This window comes from Vicia villosa, linkage group LG6, assembly GCF_029867415.1.
Source record: "Vicia villosa cultivar HV-30 ecotype Madison, WI linkage group LG6, Vvil1.0, whole genome shotgun sequence".
In the NCBI taxonomy this organism is placed as follows: domain Eukaryota; kingdom Viridiplantae; phylum Streptophyta; class Magnoliopsida; order Fabales; family Fabaceae; genus Vicia; species Vicia villosa.
Window position 1 is genome coordinate 162,720,474 of NC_081185.1, and position 20,949 is coordinate 162,741,422.

The 20,949-nt window shown below is 34.5% G+C and overlaps 1 protein-coding gene, 1 long non-coding RNA gene and 1 pseudogene across 2 annotated transcripts; all 3 read left to right on the forward strand.

Annotated features, from left to right (window-relative positions):
- Positions 1 to 2,996: 2,996 nt before the first annotated feature.
- LOC131613056 (uncharacterized) lies at positions 2,997 to 3,603 on the forward strand. The gene is made up of 2 exons (XR_009287558.1): positions 2,997 to 3,191; positions 3,292 to 3,603. It is a non-coding gene; the product is annotated as an uncharacterized LOC131613056 (long non-coding RNA).
- A 4,815-nt stretch (positions 3,604 to 8,418) lies between these two features.
- LOC131613057 (NDR1/HIN1-like protein 10) lies at positions 8,419 to 9,243 on the forward strand. The gene has a single exon (XM_058884773.1). The coding sequence runs from the start codon at positions 8,516 to 8,518 to the stop codon at positions 9,206 to 9,208; it is 693 nt and encodes a 230-aa protein (XP_058740756.1). The 5' UTR covers positions 8,419 to 8,515; the 3' UTR covers positions 9,209 to 9,243.
- A 1,703-nt stretch (positions 9,244 to 10,946) lies between these two features.
- On the forward strand, positions 10,947 to 17,002 carry LOC131615205 (NDR1/HIN1-like protein 10; annotated as a pseudogene).
- Positions 17,003 to 20,949: the final 3,947 nt, after the last annotated feature.

Sequence of the window (20,949 nt, forward strand, 5' to 3'; positions counted from 1 at the left end):
GTAGCTATTGTAGATTCACTTATGGCTATTGGTGATTCAATCCCGGAGCGTGAGAAAATTGATTTAATACTTCAGGGACTTCCTGAAGAGTACAAGCCTTTCATCATGACGGTATATGGTAAGACTAATCCAATGGACATCTATTAAATGGAAAACATGTTGTATGTTCAAGAAGCTCAACTTAACAAGTATCGTTCAGAACTTGCCGCACCTAGTGCCACATCCAATGTTGTTCAAGCTGGTGGTCATACTCAGTCTACTAGACTTGCTAACTTAGGAGTCTTAGGTCATTACTCATGTGGTAGAGGGAAACCTGCTAGAGGAAGAGGTAGAGGCAGGTCAAACTACACAATTGGAAGTTGTCCAACATATCAGCGTTGCAACAAGTATGGACATGCAATGATGGATTTTCGTAATAGGTTTGATGAATACTTTGAACCTACAACACCAAAATATCAGGCTCGAGCAACTACATCCACCAACACAAATAATGCTCAAGAAGAAAATAAGAATCAAGACATATAAACTGCACCAACCAATGCCTATCCTCCTCACTAGAATCAACTCCAGCTACCAGAAAGACTGGAGTCTCAATGCCTATCTTGCTCACTAACATTTACACTTTGTATGATGTGTATAAATATGAAAGCCAAAGGCTTCATTCATGACTTAAGAAATAATCATTAAACAAGCTAAGCTTGGCCTCACTCTCACCATTTTCACCATGAATACATTCATCTACATCGTGAGAGCTTTCTCATCAAACACTATCTATCATAACTCTTACTAGACAAGTAGCCAACCATAAACTAGATTTAGAATCTTCTTCCATAGATAAATGATCCTTACCTTTTGTTGAAAAGGAAGGGAGTGCAGAGGACAAACTACCATAAATATACAATTATTGTTATTTCTTTTATGAGGAATGAAAATGTCATGCACCCTACCAAACATATAGAAGCATAAACGCAAATATTTTGTAAAAATATCTTATGTGAAATTTGTGAAGAAGAAAGAGGTTATATCCTTGTTCATGTTCAAGCCAAGGAAAAAACACCCCAACCAAGGAGAATTAGCCAAAACAGTCCCAAAGACTAGGAAATAGAAAGTACAACGTAATAGGTAATATGGTTTTTTGAGTTGTTACGAATGTAAATTTATAATGATTGTAAAAGAGAGTGATATGGAGAGAAAAATATGGATTTAAGTTAGTACACTCAATATATATCCATATGAAAATAAGAAGAGAAAATGATTCAAAAATTGAACCAAATCTTCAGGATGTGAAAGATGGTCACTATTACGAAACAGGTTTTTTTACCTCGATTGAAATATGGATTTTACCTCGGTTTTATGGGCAAGGTAATGAAGGGTGTAATGGAAAGTTTTCTATTTTTCCCCTCGATTGGTTTTTCCACCGAGGTGAAATCGACTACTACTACAAAATCAATCTCCAATATGGATTACAAGAGTAGAGAAATATTTTGATCAAATTTGTTTCCCTAATGTAATCTCTTTTCTCGCATTTACTAAATTTATTTTATTCAATACATTCTTGTAAAAAGGGTTAATGCTATTAGAAAAGCATGGGTGTAGTTATTATTATGGAGTAACAACAGCAACAACATTGTAACAACAACAACTAACATTGTTAAGTTACATTTATGCTTTTCTAACTAACATCAAATATTTTTAACAAGCATCCATTAAAAACTAATTTTAGAAATTACAAGAGAAAATATATTAAGGAACCAATCTTGAGACATTTCTTTGTTTTGCAATCCATCTTAGAGAATGATGTTGTACTTCATGCAATGCTTTCATTATTAATGTATTTTTTATTAATAATGTTCGCATTTCAACACTCTGCATTATGCATTTTCAAGATAAATTGTTGTGGTATGTACAATTTAATATATTAGTTTGTGTGGATTTCATGTAGACCGGCGATGTTTCATGTGGATTCATGAGTTATATATGTCTTGCTCGTTGTTACTTTATAAATGGACGAAAAAATAAAATGAAAAATTTTTCCCCTCGATTTTCAGCTAATTCCAGGAAATAGGTCATAAATAAAAAAATAATAATATGCGCTTAATTGTACTTGTTGGTATTTGAAGGGAACAGAGTTGATCATAACATTTCTCCTCGGTTGCTAAGACAATCAGGGAAACATATAGTATATTTTAAATTACATTAAAATGTGACATGCTTTTAATTTATACCTTAATTATTCGTAAACTGGGATAAAAGTTTTTTCATAGAATATATTATTTATTTTAGTAAATGAATGCTAAAGGGTTTGAAAGTTAGATGAATATGCATGATTAATCATAAATAATATTCTAACTTATCACTAATCATAAATAATATTCTAAATTATTTATGATTAGTGATGCATAGTTTAAAACAGAAATGTATTCGGAGAAAATGTGTCTGATTGTGTTGTGTTTAATCGAATATATATAGAGTGGTAAACGAGTCTTTGCAAAGGACAATATTCGGAGAATATCGAATTCGATTCCTAGCAGAAACAACGTTTGGCCAATGCACGAGCCGGATTAGTCAATCTACTATGTAAGTCGGAAACCAGTGCGAAAACTAAAAAAAATTAAAATAATCAATATTTAGCATTAAAAAAATAAAAAAGAATGAACACTTATAATCGATAAGTTTTTTTTATGTGACCTCATTACAGACGTGTTAAAAGAAAAACACAACACATGTAAACAAGAAAATCTGATAAATTTTAAATAATATTACTTTTTTTTGGGTTTCCTCTTTTCTATATTGAAAGGTTATAAAATATTCAAAATTTGATAAAAATGAAAGAAAAAATATATTCATATGATCCATAAGTTTTTTATGAGATCTTCTTACTATGTTACATGTGCTAAGAGACAAACACAACTTATTGATATAGTTAAAAGTCATTTAACGACTATTAATATTTGTTTTAATATTTTCTGCTATAACTCTACAAGTTTTATGCTTTAAGAGACACTCTATAGCTATGAAAAACTATTTAATTGATGTAAGGAGAGCACAAATTTTTATAAATTCATCAGATTATATAACCATAATTTATTTCCTATACATGCAAAAGGTGGAAAAGATGACTAAAATTATCAAATTTGTTTATATTTTAATTATCTCTTTTTCTCTATTCCTTGGTGCAATGAGTGTTAAAAGTAAACCATTTTTTATTCTTTTTTTATTTTCTTTTTTATTATTTTATAATCTATATTTAATTCTATTCTAGTAACATTCTTTTTTTTTTCTTCATTATAGCGCGTGGTATTCCATGTTATAATAAAGACGAGGATTGTCCTAAAAATATGTGTATATACGATGATAAGACAATGTGTTATTTAGGCTTTTGTAAATGTTTAAGTCAAATATATGATGATTGATATGAGCTCTAGATGCAAGAGAGTACAATTAGAATATTTTATGACTTGTTATTTTGCTATTGTTTTGACATTTAATAAATTAGTTTTAAGTGTTTCTAATTTAAATGCACCTTCCAGTGATAACTGTGTAATAAAAGATGTTAATGAATTAAAATATAACATCAAATAATAATATATAGTTTTTCTCTTCTCTCTTAGTTTTAGACATTTTTCAATGGCCTTTATGAATATCAAATTTGCTTTCAAACCCTACAACTTAATTGAATATCTTTAAATTTTAGTTGAAAAATAGATTTTATGTTAGGTCTAGAATTTTATATACCCAAGTAAGGAGTTATACAAAATAAACCAATTAAAAATCCTGTAAACCATGAAAAACCAGATGCAAGAAAAAAGAGTTCATGGGAATCATATCTATTTAAAAAATGATATTTTTAATTTAATTTTGTAAAAAGCATCAATATTTAAGTAATTAAAATTTTAAAAGAAGAAAGAAAAATGCATCCCCACAATAGGTTTACATATTTGTAGTGAAATCTAGATCCATTTTAGAATAAAAAAAGAAAGGCGCCACTATAAAAAAAAATGGCAAAACATATCACCACGGTTGGTATATTCAACCGTAGTGAAATCCTGATTATATTTAATTTAAAAATAAATTAAAAAGAAAGACATTGAAATTCACAAATTTTCTAGGACTGAGATTGAAATCCATGAACTTTACTAAATGTCACTATGGTTTCTATGAACCATGGAAATATATTAATAATTTTTAATTAAAAAAATTAAAAACAATGGTGTTTGATTTTAAAGATATAAGCAAGATCCTTCAAAGAATCGTGGTAAAATGAGTATTGTAGTACATACTTTATATAGTAGTGTTGTCATTTTTATTTGAAAATTGATTAAATTCTTGACAGAATAAGAAGTAGTATAACACTGCTATTTTTACCGCTGAGACTGAATATGTAGCCGTCGATAATTATTATGCACAAGTCCTATGACTAAAGTAACAATTATGGGATTACGATTTAAAACCCAATTGTGTTCCAATCAAATGCGATAGCACTAGCGCAATAAGCCTCACTAAGAATCTTGTACTTCATCAGGTACTAAACATATACAAATCCGACATCAATTTCTTAGGGATCATGTTGAAAAGGGTGATGTTATTTTTTAATATATGGATATGAAAAACCAGTTTGGTGACACTTTTACGGAACTGTTATCCAGATAACCTTTTCACAAGATACATGGGGAATAGAGAATCTTTGATTCTTCCTAATTTAAATAGATTTAAACTCATATTTCATTTCATTTCATTTTCTATTTGTATTATGTTCTAAACTAACATTTCCTTGTAGCAAGTTATACATTAACCAACCCTATTGGTATGATTCTACAACTTTTTATCTCTTGCATATCATTATTGCATTTTGTTCTATATGTTCATTTGTTTACTTCTTACATTCTTCCTTTCATTCATTTATTCATTTCTAAGTTATTGTGTGATCATTTATATATGCATTTAGTGTCTTTTTAAGTGAATCTTGTTAATTATGTGCACCTTTATATTATTTTTTTAAAATTTGTGTTTAAGCATGTATGAATAAAATTATAGGCTAAACTACAGTTTTGGTCCCCCTACTTTGCCTGATTCACGAATATAGTCCCCCTATTTTAAATTCAAATAGTTTTGGTCCCCCCATTTTATATTTAAACAGTTTTAGTCCCCCTCTCATGTTTTTTCAAAGAAAATCGATGAGATTTTTTATTTTTTAACTTATATTTTTATCTATGAAATTCAATAATAAATTTATGTACGATGATTTGTCATGTTTTACAAGTAATTTATCTTTTACAAAGTGAAAAGATCGTTAATTATAAGTGAAAGGTATGAAAGGGGGACCAAAATTGTTTAAATCTAAAATAGGAGGACCAAAATTGTATAAATTTAAAATAGGGGGACCGAAAAAATAAGCAATATGCTTTGACTCAATCTATTGAGAAGCTTTGGGATCAAGAACTATCAGCAAAAATGGTTCAAGCCATAATTATGGTAAAATCTAAAAAAACTCTTGAAAACTTGAAAAATAAAGATTTTGCTAGTGTGACTCGAACCACACTATTCATCTAACTCAAATTAAACCTCCAAGGAGGTAAGGACTTATTTCATGTTTTCATGACTCGAGTCACACACTTTATAACTCGAATTACAAGACACATTGACGAAATCACGTTGAATTGAAAGATTTCAATTTTGCTTCTGGAAATCTCATTCAAATCACATATATTCATGACTCTAACTTGTGACTCAAATCATAGATTGTGTGACTCGAATCACAAACGAGTTTTCATATGTTCTTGCTTCTTTATTCAAATCACTTGGTTCTCTGACCCAAATCTTACCGCTTGCTTGTGACTCACATCATACACCATTTTCACTAATTTTTATGTTATCTCCAGCACACATAAATACCATTTTCTTTCAAAATCCTCAACAATGTTAGAAAAACACGCACTTTCAATATTGATTTGAAAACTCACAACTCATTGACTTTAATTTTTAAAAAGATTTTTTAATATTTCTTGAACACTTGCCAACAATTTCTTTCATCTTCTTCCTCATTCTAATTCCATTTTCACATGGATCTAATTCTTATCTTTATAGATTTATGATTGCTGAGAAGATTTTGTTACTGGATTTAACTTTTATTTATAGGTTTGTTCAAGATTTTTGAAGTTTGCTAGGTGTGTGGTGTTCTAGATGGTTTTAACAATTCTAGTGGAAAAGAAAGAGGTTATTCTCTTCATATTCACTTTAGTAGTGTTGTGCAGAAGCCTATGGACAAGGTAAAAGTTCATCTCAATCTTCGGGCAGATCAACACTCAAGATACCGATAAGATAGAGGAAATGTCGTTGCATAACAGAGACCTTGGAGCAGAATAGTTGGGACTGGAAGAATCAAGATGACTTTGCTTAAAGATTTCTCTCAAAGAATTCATTTTGGATATCAATTGCAACGATTTTAATATGAAAACAAAGAAAATTCATTGTTTTTTTGAACTCTAAAAACCGTTCTCTAAAGAAACCTAAAACAATGACTACCTGTTAGGCGTTGGTCGTTTGGAGTAAAATCCATTGCGAAAGGCTAAGGAAATGCCTCAGTTTGGCACAACCAAGAAACCGTTCTTTTATACTAAGGCAACTGTTTTTCTAGGTTTTTGTTTACTGGTATTTTTAGTAAATCAAATGACAAGTTTTAGTTCACTTAATGGATTAAACTCGAAAAAAATTCTAAGGAAAATTTATGCAGAATAGTATAAAAAATGTTGGTGCTTGAAACTTAGATGTTTGAATGTTAATAGTTTGGATAGAAACTATGATCGAAACAATGCATAATTGGTTTGGACGAAGAAAGTAAACGAAAAACATAACAAATGTCATTAAGTAATGTTGGAATTTGAAATACTTAAAGAAAGGACGTAAATTCATACATCTTCTCTCAAATAATTTCTCTCTGTCACTTGGATACTTTAGTTTTATAGAGAATAAATGAAAATTACGACTCATGTTACATAAACTGGACTCGACTTATATATTATCACAATTTTAATCGTCAATGAGGGTTATCTCTGCAAGAATCAACATGTATCCACCTACGTGGGCTCCAGTCTTCTAGTTGCTTCCATTTGTCTTCAACGTTTGAATTGCTGCAAACCACTACTCACTAATAACTCCCTTTAAATATCCCAAATGCCTTTGTCGAAAATCTCTCGTCGAATCCTATAGTGTTGACAAAACGTCTCTAGTTCAGATGGCCTCTGGATTTAAAAATTGCACTAAATCCCTATCATCTGATGGGGGCGTCAAACTCGACACTTCTACACCATATCTCCACGTTGAAGTGCTGATTCGTGCATACCTTTTCAAGATTCTAGATATGTTTTGCAGAGAGAGTGATCTTAATCTTGTGGATCAGTTCCCGAGATTCCTCCAAACCAGGCTTAATATGTTTCTAGGTTATCTAAACCTTGAACCCAAAATGTCGAATTCACCCACTTTAATCAAAGTTATCAAAATATCGAACCTATAGCTAGGTTATCTTATACTTAGCAAATCTCATACCTTCATATCATACTTTCATGTCCAAACACTAAGCCAAAATTCTCAAGCTAATAATTTCACAACATTTCTGTAAAATAAAAATGTTGTAGTGCTCAAAGAATTTAATTCATATACTATTTGCAAGTCAAAGGATTCAATAGAAGATTTTTATATTTTTTGACGTTATTTAGATATTGTTATTGTATTAAACTCATGTAATTTGTCACAAAGACTATTGGAAAACCAAAAAATTTCAATGGCAAATCACGGGAAAGTGGATTAAGCTCAGCGATGACGATAGCTGAACCACCATAAATCTAATATAGACCTCTCTCTCCCTCCTTTACAGAATTGCATGTCATTATATTTGTTAAGTGTAGGTTTTATCAAAAATCTACACTTTAAATTTTTCTTGTTGATGATAAAATTTAAAATTGCGATCATAGAATTCATTTATATTAGTTATTGATCTGTTCTTGATTGTGTTGCGTTCTGATTATTTCCATCAGTTATAATGTTGTGTGTGTAAAAATCATAATTTTACAAACAAAACAATATTCCGTCAGTTATCAATTATGCATAAAATATAATATGCTTATAAACTATAATAGCAGTCATTAACGAAGGGGAGGAGGCTACACTATACTTGTTTTTAAAAAATTGTACTAATTACTAATCCACCCAAGTTGCACTCCTAAGTTCACATTGGATTTGTTTAGGACTATCGTCAATTCGCTATTGACCTTTTCCTTAGCCGACCGCATTTTTATTCAATTTTTAAATCTTAATTGCGTTGTTCCTATGCATGCATAGATTCACCTATGCCTTTTGTTATTATATATACGCAAGCACCATATGTTTCTTCTTCATCTCACAAATTCACAACAATATCTCTTCTCTTCCTTGATTTCTCTAGCACACACCTTTGCAAACAAAAGATAATTTCATAGTCACATTCACATCACATACGTGTTCCAATTACTCATTAGCAAGTATGGCCGATAACCAACCTCAGTTGAACGACTCTTACTATGGACCTGCAATTCCTGCTGCACGAGGGCGATCCAGCAACCGCAACAACCGTGGCCGTAGCGGTTGTTGTTCTCTCTTCAGCTTTTTATGGAAACTTCTTGTTGCACTTATTGTCCTCTCCGGTCTCGTAATCCTTATCTTCTATCTCATTGTTCAACCCCGCACCTTCAAATTCTATGTCACGAAAGCCGAGTTAACCCAATTTGACTATACCAACAGCACACTACACTACAACATGGTGCTCAATTTCACTGCCCGTAATCCAAACAAAAAACTTGGTATCTATTACGATAAAGTTGAGGCTCAAGCATTCTATGAAGGGGCAAGGTTTGCGAATGTCGATGTGATCACACACGTGAACTCTTTCCGCCAAGACAAAAAAAGCAGTGACCCTATGAGTGGTGTTTTCTCAGGACAACAGTTGTTGATGCTCCATAGTGATCAAGTGTCTGAATTCAACAAAGACAAGAGTGTTGGAGTTTATAATATCAAAGTGAAACTTTACTTTACGATTAGATTCAGACTTGGGGACTCCATATCCAGAAAGTACAAACCTAAGGTCAAGTGCGACCTCACTGTTCCTTTGAGCAACAACAATGGAACTGGATTTACCTTTATACGACTTATACCCACTAAGTGCGATGTTGAGTTCTAGGTTCTAAGCTTGCACTTTCCTGTAATTGTTTTCTTTTATCTTTCTTTCTGTCTTTTTGCTTTTGAGCCTAGTATTGGCATGCAAAATTTGTTGTTATTTTATTCATTCTTTGACTGTATGGTACCATGACATATACCATATACATGCATTGTATTCAAGTGCTTGAGATTTGTCTATTGATCTTAGTTTAATTTTTCTGCTTCAAATTTGACTATTAATTATCAATTTTATTTTTCAAGGTCAAATTTCTATAAAGTGCATTTGAATAGGATCTTGAATAATTATTTTGAGAGAAATTAGAAGTTCACATAAGTCAAATGCTTGTAATGATCCAAACTCATTTGGCATCAATGTCCTTAGACCTTTATGGTAGAGCATGCTAATTCCAAGGAGAGTACTCAAATCACCTTGCGAAATAGTTCTTTGAGTTCTTGCCATACATCAATGACATTCTCAAGAAACACATGCTTTCTGCAATAGATTCTTCAGCCAAATCATGATCTAAGAATGAACAAACATGTTACAGCAACTCCATCCTCTAAAGTTAGGAATTCAGTATGAATAACTATCATTCCATCAACAAATTCAAATTTGTTCTTGCTACCAAAAGAACGCCTCATTGATCGAGCCCAAAACATGGTAGTTTGAATGAGTCAGAACTGATTTAACAGCTACTGAAGAGGGTCCATGAGAGGAATTGTTAAGCATGAGGAGCAATCCATGCAATAAGATTACTTTGTGTACAAGTTACAACTAGATCAAAAGTTAGTTAAGTAGTTAATAGTTGGTTGAAAAAGTTAGTTAGAGTGTAACTAACTTTAGATCACTATATATACTTGACACCTTGTATTGATGAGAATTAGTTGTGAAATATACAAGTTATCTTCTTCATCTTCATTATGCAAGCTTTCTATCATCTCTTTCATGGTATATGAGTTACACTTTCACATGGTATCAGACATGGTTTTAAATTGCAATTGCCATTGTGGTTGCTGCGATGCGCATTACGGCTGTTGCAGTGTGAATTTTGATTGGGAGATATTTGAAATACACCATTAAAAAACTCTTAATGTTAATATTTTACATTACAAAACACATGTAAATTGAATTTTTTGTGTTCTCAAAAGTTCAATTATGATGAAAATATGTGAAGAAACATGGGAGAAGGTGTTTGGTGCAAATTCTAGTGTAATTGGACGTGTGATTTCGAATCACACCGCAATTGCGGCCCGATACGGAATTCAATTTAAAACCATGGTATAAGAGCCTTGTTTAAAGATCCAATGGACCACCTGCCATCAGTTGTCTAGTCTTAGACGTGAGGTGGTGTACTAAAAGTCCCACATCGAGCCGCAACTATATAAATTGTTTTAATCTAATAGATCTTAATTATATAATGAACATTTAAAGCCTACAACTATATACATATAGATGTTATTAACTTATTATACAGCCTTGACGAGAAGATCAAATGTCAAGAGTCTTCTACATTATTGTTTATAAATAACAAAAAACTACAAACCCACCTAAATAACGCGCCATGTCTACCTTACATGCATTATTTTACATGCATAATAAAATACTCACAATCGCATTGATTCTCCCCAATGCATTTTCTTCTATATATACTAACACACCATTCATTTATTCCACATCTCACAATCAACAACAATTGTCCCTTTCTCTCATAATTCCTTAATTTCTTTGTCATATTTGCACTACTTATAACACAGCAAGCATGGCCGATACACAACCTCAATTGACCGACAAAAGCCGTTGTAGCTATTTCTTCAGCTTCTTCTGGAGGCTTCTCATTAAACTCATTGTCCTCTCTGGCCTCATAGTCTTCCTCTTCTATATCATTGTTCTACCCCGTCCCTTCAAATTCTACGTCACAAAAGCCCAACTAACCCGATTCGACTACACAAACAACACCCTACGGCCTACACTACAACATGGTGCTCAACTTCACAGCCCATAACCCAAACAAAAGACTCAGCATCTATTACAACAAAGTTCAGGCTCGAGCGTCCTACGAAGGGTCAAGGTTCGTGGTAGATTTGGAAAAGTATATGAGAGAACACGCAAGAGAGAGAAGGAGTGGACAGCTGGCAAGTAAAACAAATTCTGTTAGTACTGGACAGCTGGCAAGTAAAACAAATGCTGTTAGTACACAGCACATGGCAGGGCTAGGTGTCATGCTGTGAGTGGAGGAAAGCTTTTAGGATTGGTCATAAATAGAAGGAATAATCATTGTGTCAGTATGCTTGATTTTGGTACTGAACCCTAGGGAGAGAATAGGCCTCTCAAAGCTGCCTAAATCCATTTTCTTTTCTTTCTTTCTGTTGCTATTTCAGTACTACTCTTGTACCTACTAGATCCCATTTGAACTCTAGTAGAAGCTACTAAATAATCAAGCTATTTTCCCTATTTTTCCTACTGTGTTCATTTCTGTTTCTGCTTTATACTAAATTGATTCTATCAATTTGGTATCTAGAGCCTTGGTTTCCAGCTGCGCCGTGAATGGTAGTTACGAGGAGCATCATGGAAAACAGAATAGACACCATAGAACAGAGGATGAACAACTTTGAAGGAACAATGGAACAGATTCGCCAGATGGTGATGGAGCAACAGACGAGGCCGCAGGTCACGGTGGAGCAGATTCGTCAGTTGATCCTTGAACAACCGCGGCGTAACCCGAGAAGGAATGAACGGCCACGAAGAGGTGGCGAGTACGACGACGAAGACGAAGAAGAAAGCGACAGGAGTTCCATCTCACGTGAGTCGCAGCCACGCCATCGTCGCAATAGGGGTGAGGGTCGTTCCCACATTTTTGGGAATCGTAGGAGGCTGGAGATTCCATTGTTCAAAGGTGAGGATGCGTATGGGTGGTTGGTGAAGGTAGAACGCTATTTCCAGCTGAATGAGGTTAGGACCAAAGACAAACTGGATGTAGCAATGTTAGCGATGGAAGAGAGAGCGTTGAATTGGTACCAATGGTGGGAAGAACAAACACCGTTGAGGACATGGGATGAATTTAAAATGGCTGTGATGCGACGTTTTCAACCAGGGCTATTGCATAATCCTTTGGGACCATTACTGAGTTTGAAACAAAAAGGTTCAGTAGGAGAGTACAGAGAGAAGTTTGAAATGATGGTGGCACCATTAAGGAGGGAAGAACGAATCATGCTGGACTCCATTTTTCTGAATGGACTCAAGGATGAAATCCAGGCTGAGTTGAAACTACATGAAAGTCAGGATTTAGCTGAGTTGATGGACAGAGCACTGCTGATTGAGGAAAAGAATGAAGTTATCACAAAGAAGGGGAGTTTTTGGAAGGATAGAGGAGGCACATTCAGGCTGAAAGATCCTGCTGAGACTGGAGGATCTAAGAAGGATCATGAGAAGAACCAAGTAGGAGGAATTGACAAGGGAAAAGGGAAAAGGCTGGACCCTGCAGAGTTGGAAGAGAGAAGTAAAAAAGGGCTCTGTTTCAAGTGTGGAGATAAGTGGAATAGGGAACATGTCTGCAAGTTTAAGCATATGTGTTTAAAACTGTGTGAGGAGAGTAGTGGGGAAGAAGGTGAAGAAGGAGTGATAGGTGAAGATACATTGACAGTAGTGGAGAAGGTGGAGGAGCTACAAACTTTGCAACTGTCCATGCAAAGTAGGGATGGATTTACTTCCAACAAGTCTTTCAAGGTGTGGGTGGAAGTAAAGGATAAAAGGCTGCTTACTTTAATTGATTCAGGTGCCACTAGCAACTTTCTGGATTCAAAAGTTGTAGCAGAGCTAGCTTTGAAGGTGGTGGAGACTCCTACTTATGTGATTGAAGTGGGAAATGGAGATAGGGTGAGAAATAAAGGAGTGTGTGAAGGGCTGAGATTCAAGATGCAAGGAGTAAATTTCAACCAACACTTCTTTATGATGGACTTAGGTGGTACAGATATGGTGTTAGGTATGGATTGGCTAGCTAGTTTGGGAAAAATTGAAGCCAATTTTGGGGAGCTGAGCCTAAAATGGGAGAAGGAGGGTCAGCTTTATGAGATCAAAGGAGACCCTGCTCTTTGTGTAAGGCAGTCCACTTGGAAAGCTATTTTCAAGAGTTTGAAGGAGGAGGGCATGGGATTTTATTTGCAATCCATGGAATCTGAAATGCTGAGTGCAACAGGGGAGCATAAGGAGTGGGAGGAGATATTGAGACCTTTTGAAGAAGTATTCAATTTACCCTCAGGGCTGCCACCTATTAGGGCACATGATCATGCCATTCAACTCAAACCTGATGCTGCCATTCCAAACCTCAGACCTTACAGATATCCTTTCTATCAAAAGAATGAGATTGAGAAGATAGTTAAAGATATGCTGCAAGCTGGAATTGTGAGGCATAGTACCAGCCCTTTTTCAAGCCCTGTACTGTTAGTCAAGAAAAAGGATGGTGGGTGGAGATTTTGTACTGACTATAGGGCCTTGAACAAGGTAACAATCCCCAATAAATTTCCCATACCTGTCATTGAGGAGCTGTTGGATGAATTGGGGGGAGCTGTGATTTTTTCCAAATTAGACTTGAAGGCTGGATACCATCAGATTAGGATGAAGGAGGAGGATGTGTCCAAGACTGCATTTAGAACTCATGAAGGGCACTATGAATACTTGGTGATGCCCTTTGGGTTGACAAATGCCCCTTCAACATTCCAAGCCTTAATGAATGAAGTCTTAAGGCCATACTTGAGGAAATTTTGTTTGGTTTTTTTTGATGATATCCTCATCTATAGTAGGAGTAGAGAGGAACATCAAAATCACCTAAAGGCAGTTATGTCCTTGCTCCAAGAACAGCAGCTGTTTGCTAACAGAAAAAAGTGTTCTTTTGGTCAGCAGGAAATTGAATACTTAGGACATTTAATTTCAGGGGCTGGAGTCTCTGCTGATCCAAAGAAAATTGAAGATATGCTTAAGTGGCCCATTCCTAAGGACCTGAAGGGACTGAGGGGTTTCCTAGGATTAACTGGATATTACAGGAAGTTTGTAAAGAATTATGGAAAAATTGCTTGGCCACTGACCCAGCTATTGAAGAAAGATAGCTTCTTATGGAACCATGAAGCTCAAGTAGCTTTTGAGGCTCTCAAAATGGCAATGACTACTGTTCCAGTATTAGCATTACCTGATTTTGAGAAGGAATTTGTACTTGAGACTGATGCATCAGGAAAAGGAATTGGGGCTGTTCTCATGCAGGGAGGAAGACCAATTTCATACATGAGCCAGACATTATCATCTAGGGCACAGCAAAAGTCTGTGTATGAGAGAGAATTAATGGCCATTGTGATTGCAATTCAAAAGTGGAGACCATACTTGCTGGGAAGACATTTTAAAGTGCATACTGATCAGAAAAGTCTCAAGTTTATTACTGAGCAGAGGATTATGGGGGAAGAACAACAAAAATGGCTGTCCAAATTGTTGGGGTATGATTTTGAAGTGAAGTATAAGCCTGGAAAGGAAAACAGTGCAGCAGATTCCTTATCTAGGCAGATGCAGTATGCCACCATCACCACCATCCAATGTGAAGCTTGGGAAGGGTTAGAAGAGGAAGTACAGAAGGATGAGAAGCTGAAGGCTATAGTGCAAGCAGTTTTGGTTGATCCCTCCAGTCAAAAAGGCTTTATGTTAAAGGGTGGAAGATTGTATCATGAAGGCAGAATTGTGATTCCAAGACAATCTCATAGGATTGAATGGATTCTAAAAGAGTTTCATGACACTGCCATTGGAGGACATTCTGGCTATCTAAGAACTTACAAAAGAATAGCAAGTGTAGTGTATTGGGAAGGGATGAGGAAGAAAATACAAGATTATGTTCAAGCTTGTGAGGTATGCCAAAGAAACAAATATCAAACACTCAGCCCTGGGGGTTTGCTGCAGCCTCTGCCTATTCCTACTCAGACCTGGAGTGACATCTCCATGGATTTTATTGGAGGATTACCTCGAGCATTAGGTGTAGACACAGTCATGGTGGTAGTGGATAGATTGACCAAGTATGCACACTTCATACCTGTCAGTCACCCTTATACAGCTAGGGACATTGCTGAGATATTCATAAAAGAAGTAGTCAGATTACATGGTTTCCCAAATTCCATAGTTTCTGACAGAGATAAGGTCTTTTTAAGTCACTTTTGGTCTGAATTGTTTAAACAAGCAGGAACCAGACTTAAGTACAGCAGTGCATATCATCCCCAGTCTGATGGACAGACAGAGGTTGTCAACAGATGTTTGGAAACTTATCTGAGGTGTGTCACTGGGCTGAAACCAAAACAGTGGCCCAAATGGCTAGCTTGGGCTGAACACTGGTATAACACCAACTACCATGCTTCTTTGAGAACTACACCATTTGAGGCATTGTATGGGAGACCTCCTCCTGTGTTGGTGAGAGGTGACAATCATCCATCAGCAGTAGATGAGGTTAATAGATTGACTGCTGAGAGGAATGTAATGTTGAAAGAGCTCCAAGAGCAATTGCTTAGAGCTCAAGATATGATGAGGAGCCAAGCAAACAAACATAGAAGAGCTGTGGAGTTTGAGGTGGGAGATAGAGTGTTTTTGAAAATCCAGCCCTATAAAATGAAGAAATTAGCCAAGAGACTAAACCAGAAATTGAGTCCAAGATATTATGGTCCCTATGAAGTAATTCAGAGGATTGGGACAGTAGCCTATAAGTTGAAATTGCCAGAAGACACTAGGGTACACCCTGTGTTCCATGCTTCTTTGCTCAAGAAGGCTGTCTCACCTTCTGTGGAGACTCAACCTCTGCCAAGCTGCATTAATGAGGAATGGCATTTAGAACCCATTCCTGAGAAAATATTGGAGTCTAGACAGAATGAACAGGGAGAATTAGAAGCCCTGGTCAAATGGAAGGAACTACCTGAGTTTGAGAACTCTTGGGAATTGGTCAGCAAGCTAAAATCTGAATTTCCAGAATATCTCCTTGAGGTCAAGGAGAATTTGGAAGGGGGGAGAATTGGTAGATTTGGAAAAGTATATGAGAGAACACGCAAGAGAGAGAAGGAGTGGACAGCTGGCAAGTAAAACAAATTCTGTTAGTACTGGACAGCTGGCAAGTAAAACAAATGCTGTTAGTACACAGCACATGGCAGGGCTAGGTGTCATGCTGTGAGTGGAGGAAAGCTTTTAGGATTGGTCATAAATAGAAGGAATAATCATTGTGTCAGTATGCTTGATTTTGGTACTGAACCCTAGGGAGAGAATAGGCCTCTCAAAGCTGCCTAAATCCATTTTCTTTTCTTTCTTTCTGTTGCTATTTCAGTACTACTCTTGTACCTACTAGATCCCATTTGAACTCTAGTAGAAGCTACTAAATAATCAAGCTATTTTCCCTATTTTTCCTACTGTGTTCATTTCTGTTTCTGCTTTATACTAAATTGATTCTATCAGTTCGCGAATGTCGAGTTGATCACCACACACGTGAACTCGTTTCGCCAACGTAAGAAGATGAGTAACCCCATTAATGGTGTTTTCTCAGGACAGCAGCTTTTGATGCTTAACAATGATCAGGTAACTAAGTTCAACAGAGAGAAGAGTGTTGGAGTTTATGTTATTCATGTGAAGCTCTACTTCAGAATTAGGTTCAGACATGGGATAACATTCTCTCGCAGGTACATGCCCAGGGTCAAATGTAACATTAATGTTCCATTGAGCTCTAGCAATAGTAAAAATATTGAAACATTTAACTTGACTCAGGTTTTGCCCAACAAGTGCAAAGTTAAGTTAGGTCCTTCGTATATTTATTAAGCCTTGGGTTTCTTTGAATTGAATTGTATTTAAATTTGCTTTTCAAATATTAATTTTTATGATTCTTATTGTTTGTGCTAATATTTGTTAGGGGCTAAATGATTTTTTATACTTCTAAATATATAAAAAAAAATGATTTTTCGAACATTAGTTGTCTCCTTAAAATTTATGACAACACTATTGATTCTTTTAGTTGACTTCATGACAGGGGACCTCGTGAGAATTTATGTGTTGGATTTTTTTTATTGGGTACACATGTGGGATGACAACTAATAAAGATGTTCTACACATGACATTTTTTACTATTTTATTTTATTAATATAAATTATGTATAGAGACAGTAATTTATAAATTCATGCATAAAATAATAAAGATGAAGATTCATAATAAAATTCAAAATATGTCACTACTTTAATTTCAAAATAATCTCTAATCCACTTCTAAATCTATATCTAATTCAAGAATGGTGTTTTTAATTAGAGACAAAGTTAACGACCATTTTTTATTTAAAATCTTCATCTTCTAGAGTAAATTTTGTGGGAGATTCTAAAATACATTATGAATCTTTATCTTCTTTATCTTATACCACACATTTATCGCAAGTTACCGTCTCTATACATTTAATTAATATTAATAATGTAAAATGATCAAAGTTGTCATGGAAGATGTCATGTCAACATCTTTGTCAATTGTCAGCAGTCATGCCGCTGTTTACCGTAAAAATTGGTAAACAAGCGCTAGTCTTTCAAAAGCAAAAAGTCTTTGATTACTTACAGGATCGACTAGATTGATCCTAGGACATGTGCTTTATATTTTAAATCTTATTCTTGATAATGAAGAACACTTCCACACAATACATGTTCTTGTTAAAAAGTTTGTTTGATCTATGCGATTCTTTGAAGTAACGTTATAAACTTGTAAAGTAAGTAACTAAAGGCAATTAAAAAATAAATTGCAATAATGTAAATGCTAGAAATGACAAGAATATAAATTCTCGAAACAAAAAAATTGTATAAAATTGGAAAAATATGTAAAGATAGTGTTTTACACGTACATTCTCAAATGGCTCGTATCTCAACAGGCATATACTTTGAGTTATTTAGTGAGATTTTGTACACAAATGATCGCCACGGAAAGTGAACCCCCGCTTCCACTCACATCCCTTCCGCGAAAGGGAATGCGGAATGTGCGAAATGAAGGTCGATTACTTTATCCTATTCTAGAGAGGAAGGGGAAAAAATCTAAATAAATCCTAAGTAGGTGCAAAGTGTTTGTGTAAGCCCTAGAGGCCAATATTTTCGGTACTTGTATCGAATAATTTATTAATAAAAAAAGGCATTTCTTTATTTTGTTTCTTTTTCCAAAATAATAAAGTCCCTAGAATAGTTAGTTTGCTTAATGAAATGTTAAGTGTGACTTAATCATGAGATCCCATTAAACATAAGGACACTATTCTTAAAGTATCCATAGTCGAGCTTTATTGTGAAGCGAGATATCATTAAAGCATCAAGATTATTATGAAGATAGACTAATGATCAAATTTCATGGATCATGGATAAGGAGTTATCAAGTCTTGACATAGGTATAAATATTAGGAGTAATATTTATACTGGATTGACCCCCTATGAGAATACTACATAGAATATTATGCAAAGTGTCATAAGTTATTCTCATGGTGATAAGTGGTGTATACCACCCTTCGACCTGAAACCACTATGGACCCTAGATGTAAAGTCAAGTGCTTTATTGTTGATCAAACGTCGTCCGTAACTGGATGACCATAAGGAAAGTTGATGGGTACTTCACAAAGCATGCTGAGGGACATGAGTGACTTAGATGGAATTCGCCCATCCTGCATAATAGGATAAATGTCTAAGGGCCCAATATTGAACTAAACAAGGGTGACATGGTCTATGTCTTGTGTTCAATATAGACATGAGGGCAAAAGGCTAAATATACACACAAACATTATCACAAAAAAGGTTTTGTCAGATCACATGACATTTTCGTGACTTGGGTAGCAGTGATGTGTTGCTAGATACCGCTCGCTGTTTATTATGTTTAATGGATGATTTAATATAATTGCCAACGTTGCAAGAACGTACAAGGTCCCACACATAAGGACAAATAGATGAGAGATAGAATAAATAAGAAACACCGTAAGGTACGGTATACTTGAGAGAGTTATGAAACACCGTAAGGTACGGTGCACTTAAGTGAAATATGGAGTATCATATAATAATAGTTATTATTATTATTATTATTATTATTATTATTATTATATTATAATAGTTATAAAATATAATAATAAATAAAATATGTTTATTATAATAATAGTTATTATAGTAATAATAATAATAATAATAATAATAATAATACTATTATTATTATTATTATTATTATTATTATTATTATTATTATGTGATGCACTTAAGTTGGGCTTTTTAGCTTGTAGCCCATACAAGTGGTTCTATAAATATAACCCTTGTGCATAAGCCTTTTTTTTATGAAAATTAGGTTTGGGAAACCCTGGCCGTATTTTCTCTCTCATTCTCTCTCATTCAAAGCCTTCATTCGTAGCAGCTAACACTGAGACTAAAGGTTGTCTATTTGTGTGGACTGAGTAGAGGCTTTGTTCTTTATCAACGCTCGTGATCAATCTTCCGGTTAATCACCATAAGAGGTAATTGTTCTATCATTGATCATGTTCATTCGTAAGGATCTCTAAAGGAAAAATTTTTGTTTTCCGCTTTGTTTATATTGCAAATTTTCCTTCAGTGGTATCAGAGCCACTTACGAAATCATGATTGGATAATTGTTTAATTTCTGTTATTTTTGTATTAATTTGGTTAAAACAAATAATAATTAAATAATAAAAAAATTATTTTTTTAGCATCATGTTATGTATGATTTGGATGATTTGATGTTGACTATGCTTCGGAATCTGACTTCTGTATGGTGAAGCAGCGATACATTGAACGTCCATAAGTTACACACATGATCGATCAAATTTTATATGTGATATAAGTAATTCTAGTGCAAATTTTATATGTTAAAATGATCTGGTGGGGGACTGAGTCAATCTTTTTTTTGCAAGCTCTACTCCGACTCTAGCAAGAATATTTGCAATCAAACTCCCATAAGGTAGGTCAGCTGAGTGATTCTTTTTGCAAAGGGACATGTTGTTGAATATTCCTTATGCCAAAATTGTTAGATGATGTTTTGTTATCAAATGCGAGGGTAATATACCCTCTGTTGCAATAACTTCGATATTTCCTTATCAATGAAAAAGAATCCAAGTAAACATATAATTATCAACTCAACACTTAGCCTTTACTGACTTTGTTTTGAAGGGAAGTTTCTTGTCGTCCAATGGATCTTCCACGAACCCTATAAATGGAAGCATTTAGATTAAACTTCTTGAACTTTGATGGTCCATCATGGGTGTAGGATATTTCAACGAAATGTAGCTTAAATAACTTTCAAAACTCTTTAGTGTCGACACTAACTTCAATCCCTTTTATATGAGTTGTGAGGGCCAAACCTTTAATGTAGAGGTTTGAATAGAATTCTCTAAAAAGCCTTGTTAACATTTAATTTGTGATCTTGGTAAAGAATTGTCTGAGTAATCATATGATAATATTCTTATAAGGTCATAGAAACGTTGGTTCCATACAAGTTGGCCGAATTACCTTTCGTTTGGAAAAATCTTATGGGTTCTTTGAGAAGGGTCCTTTCAAAGGAGATTTGATTGAAGATAGATTTCCAATAGACACACTTTTTGACGGAGCCATAGCAAGATGATAAGAACAACAAGCAAATATTCACATAAAACACGGATAGAGAGGGGGAAGAAGAGATGATGCAAAAGAAGAAAATAGGAGTGCCTCTTTATAATGATGATTCTGAGCATTTTAATGTTAAAAACTCCATAAAATTCATAAAGA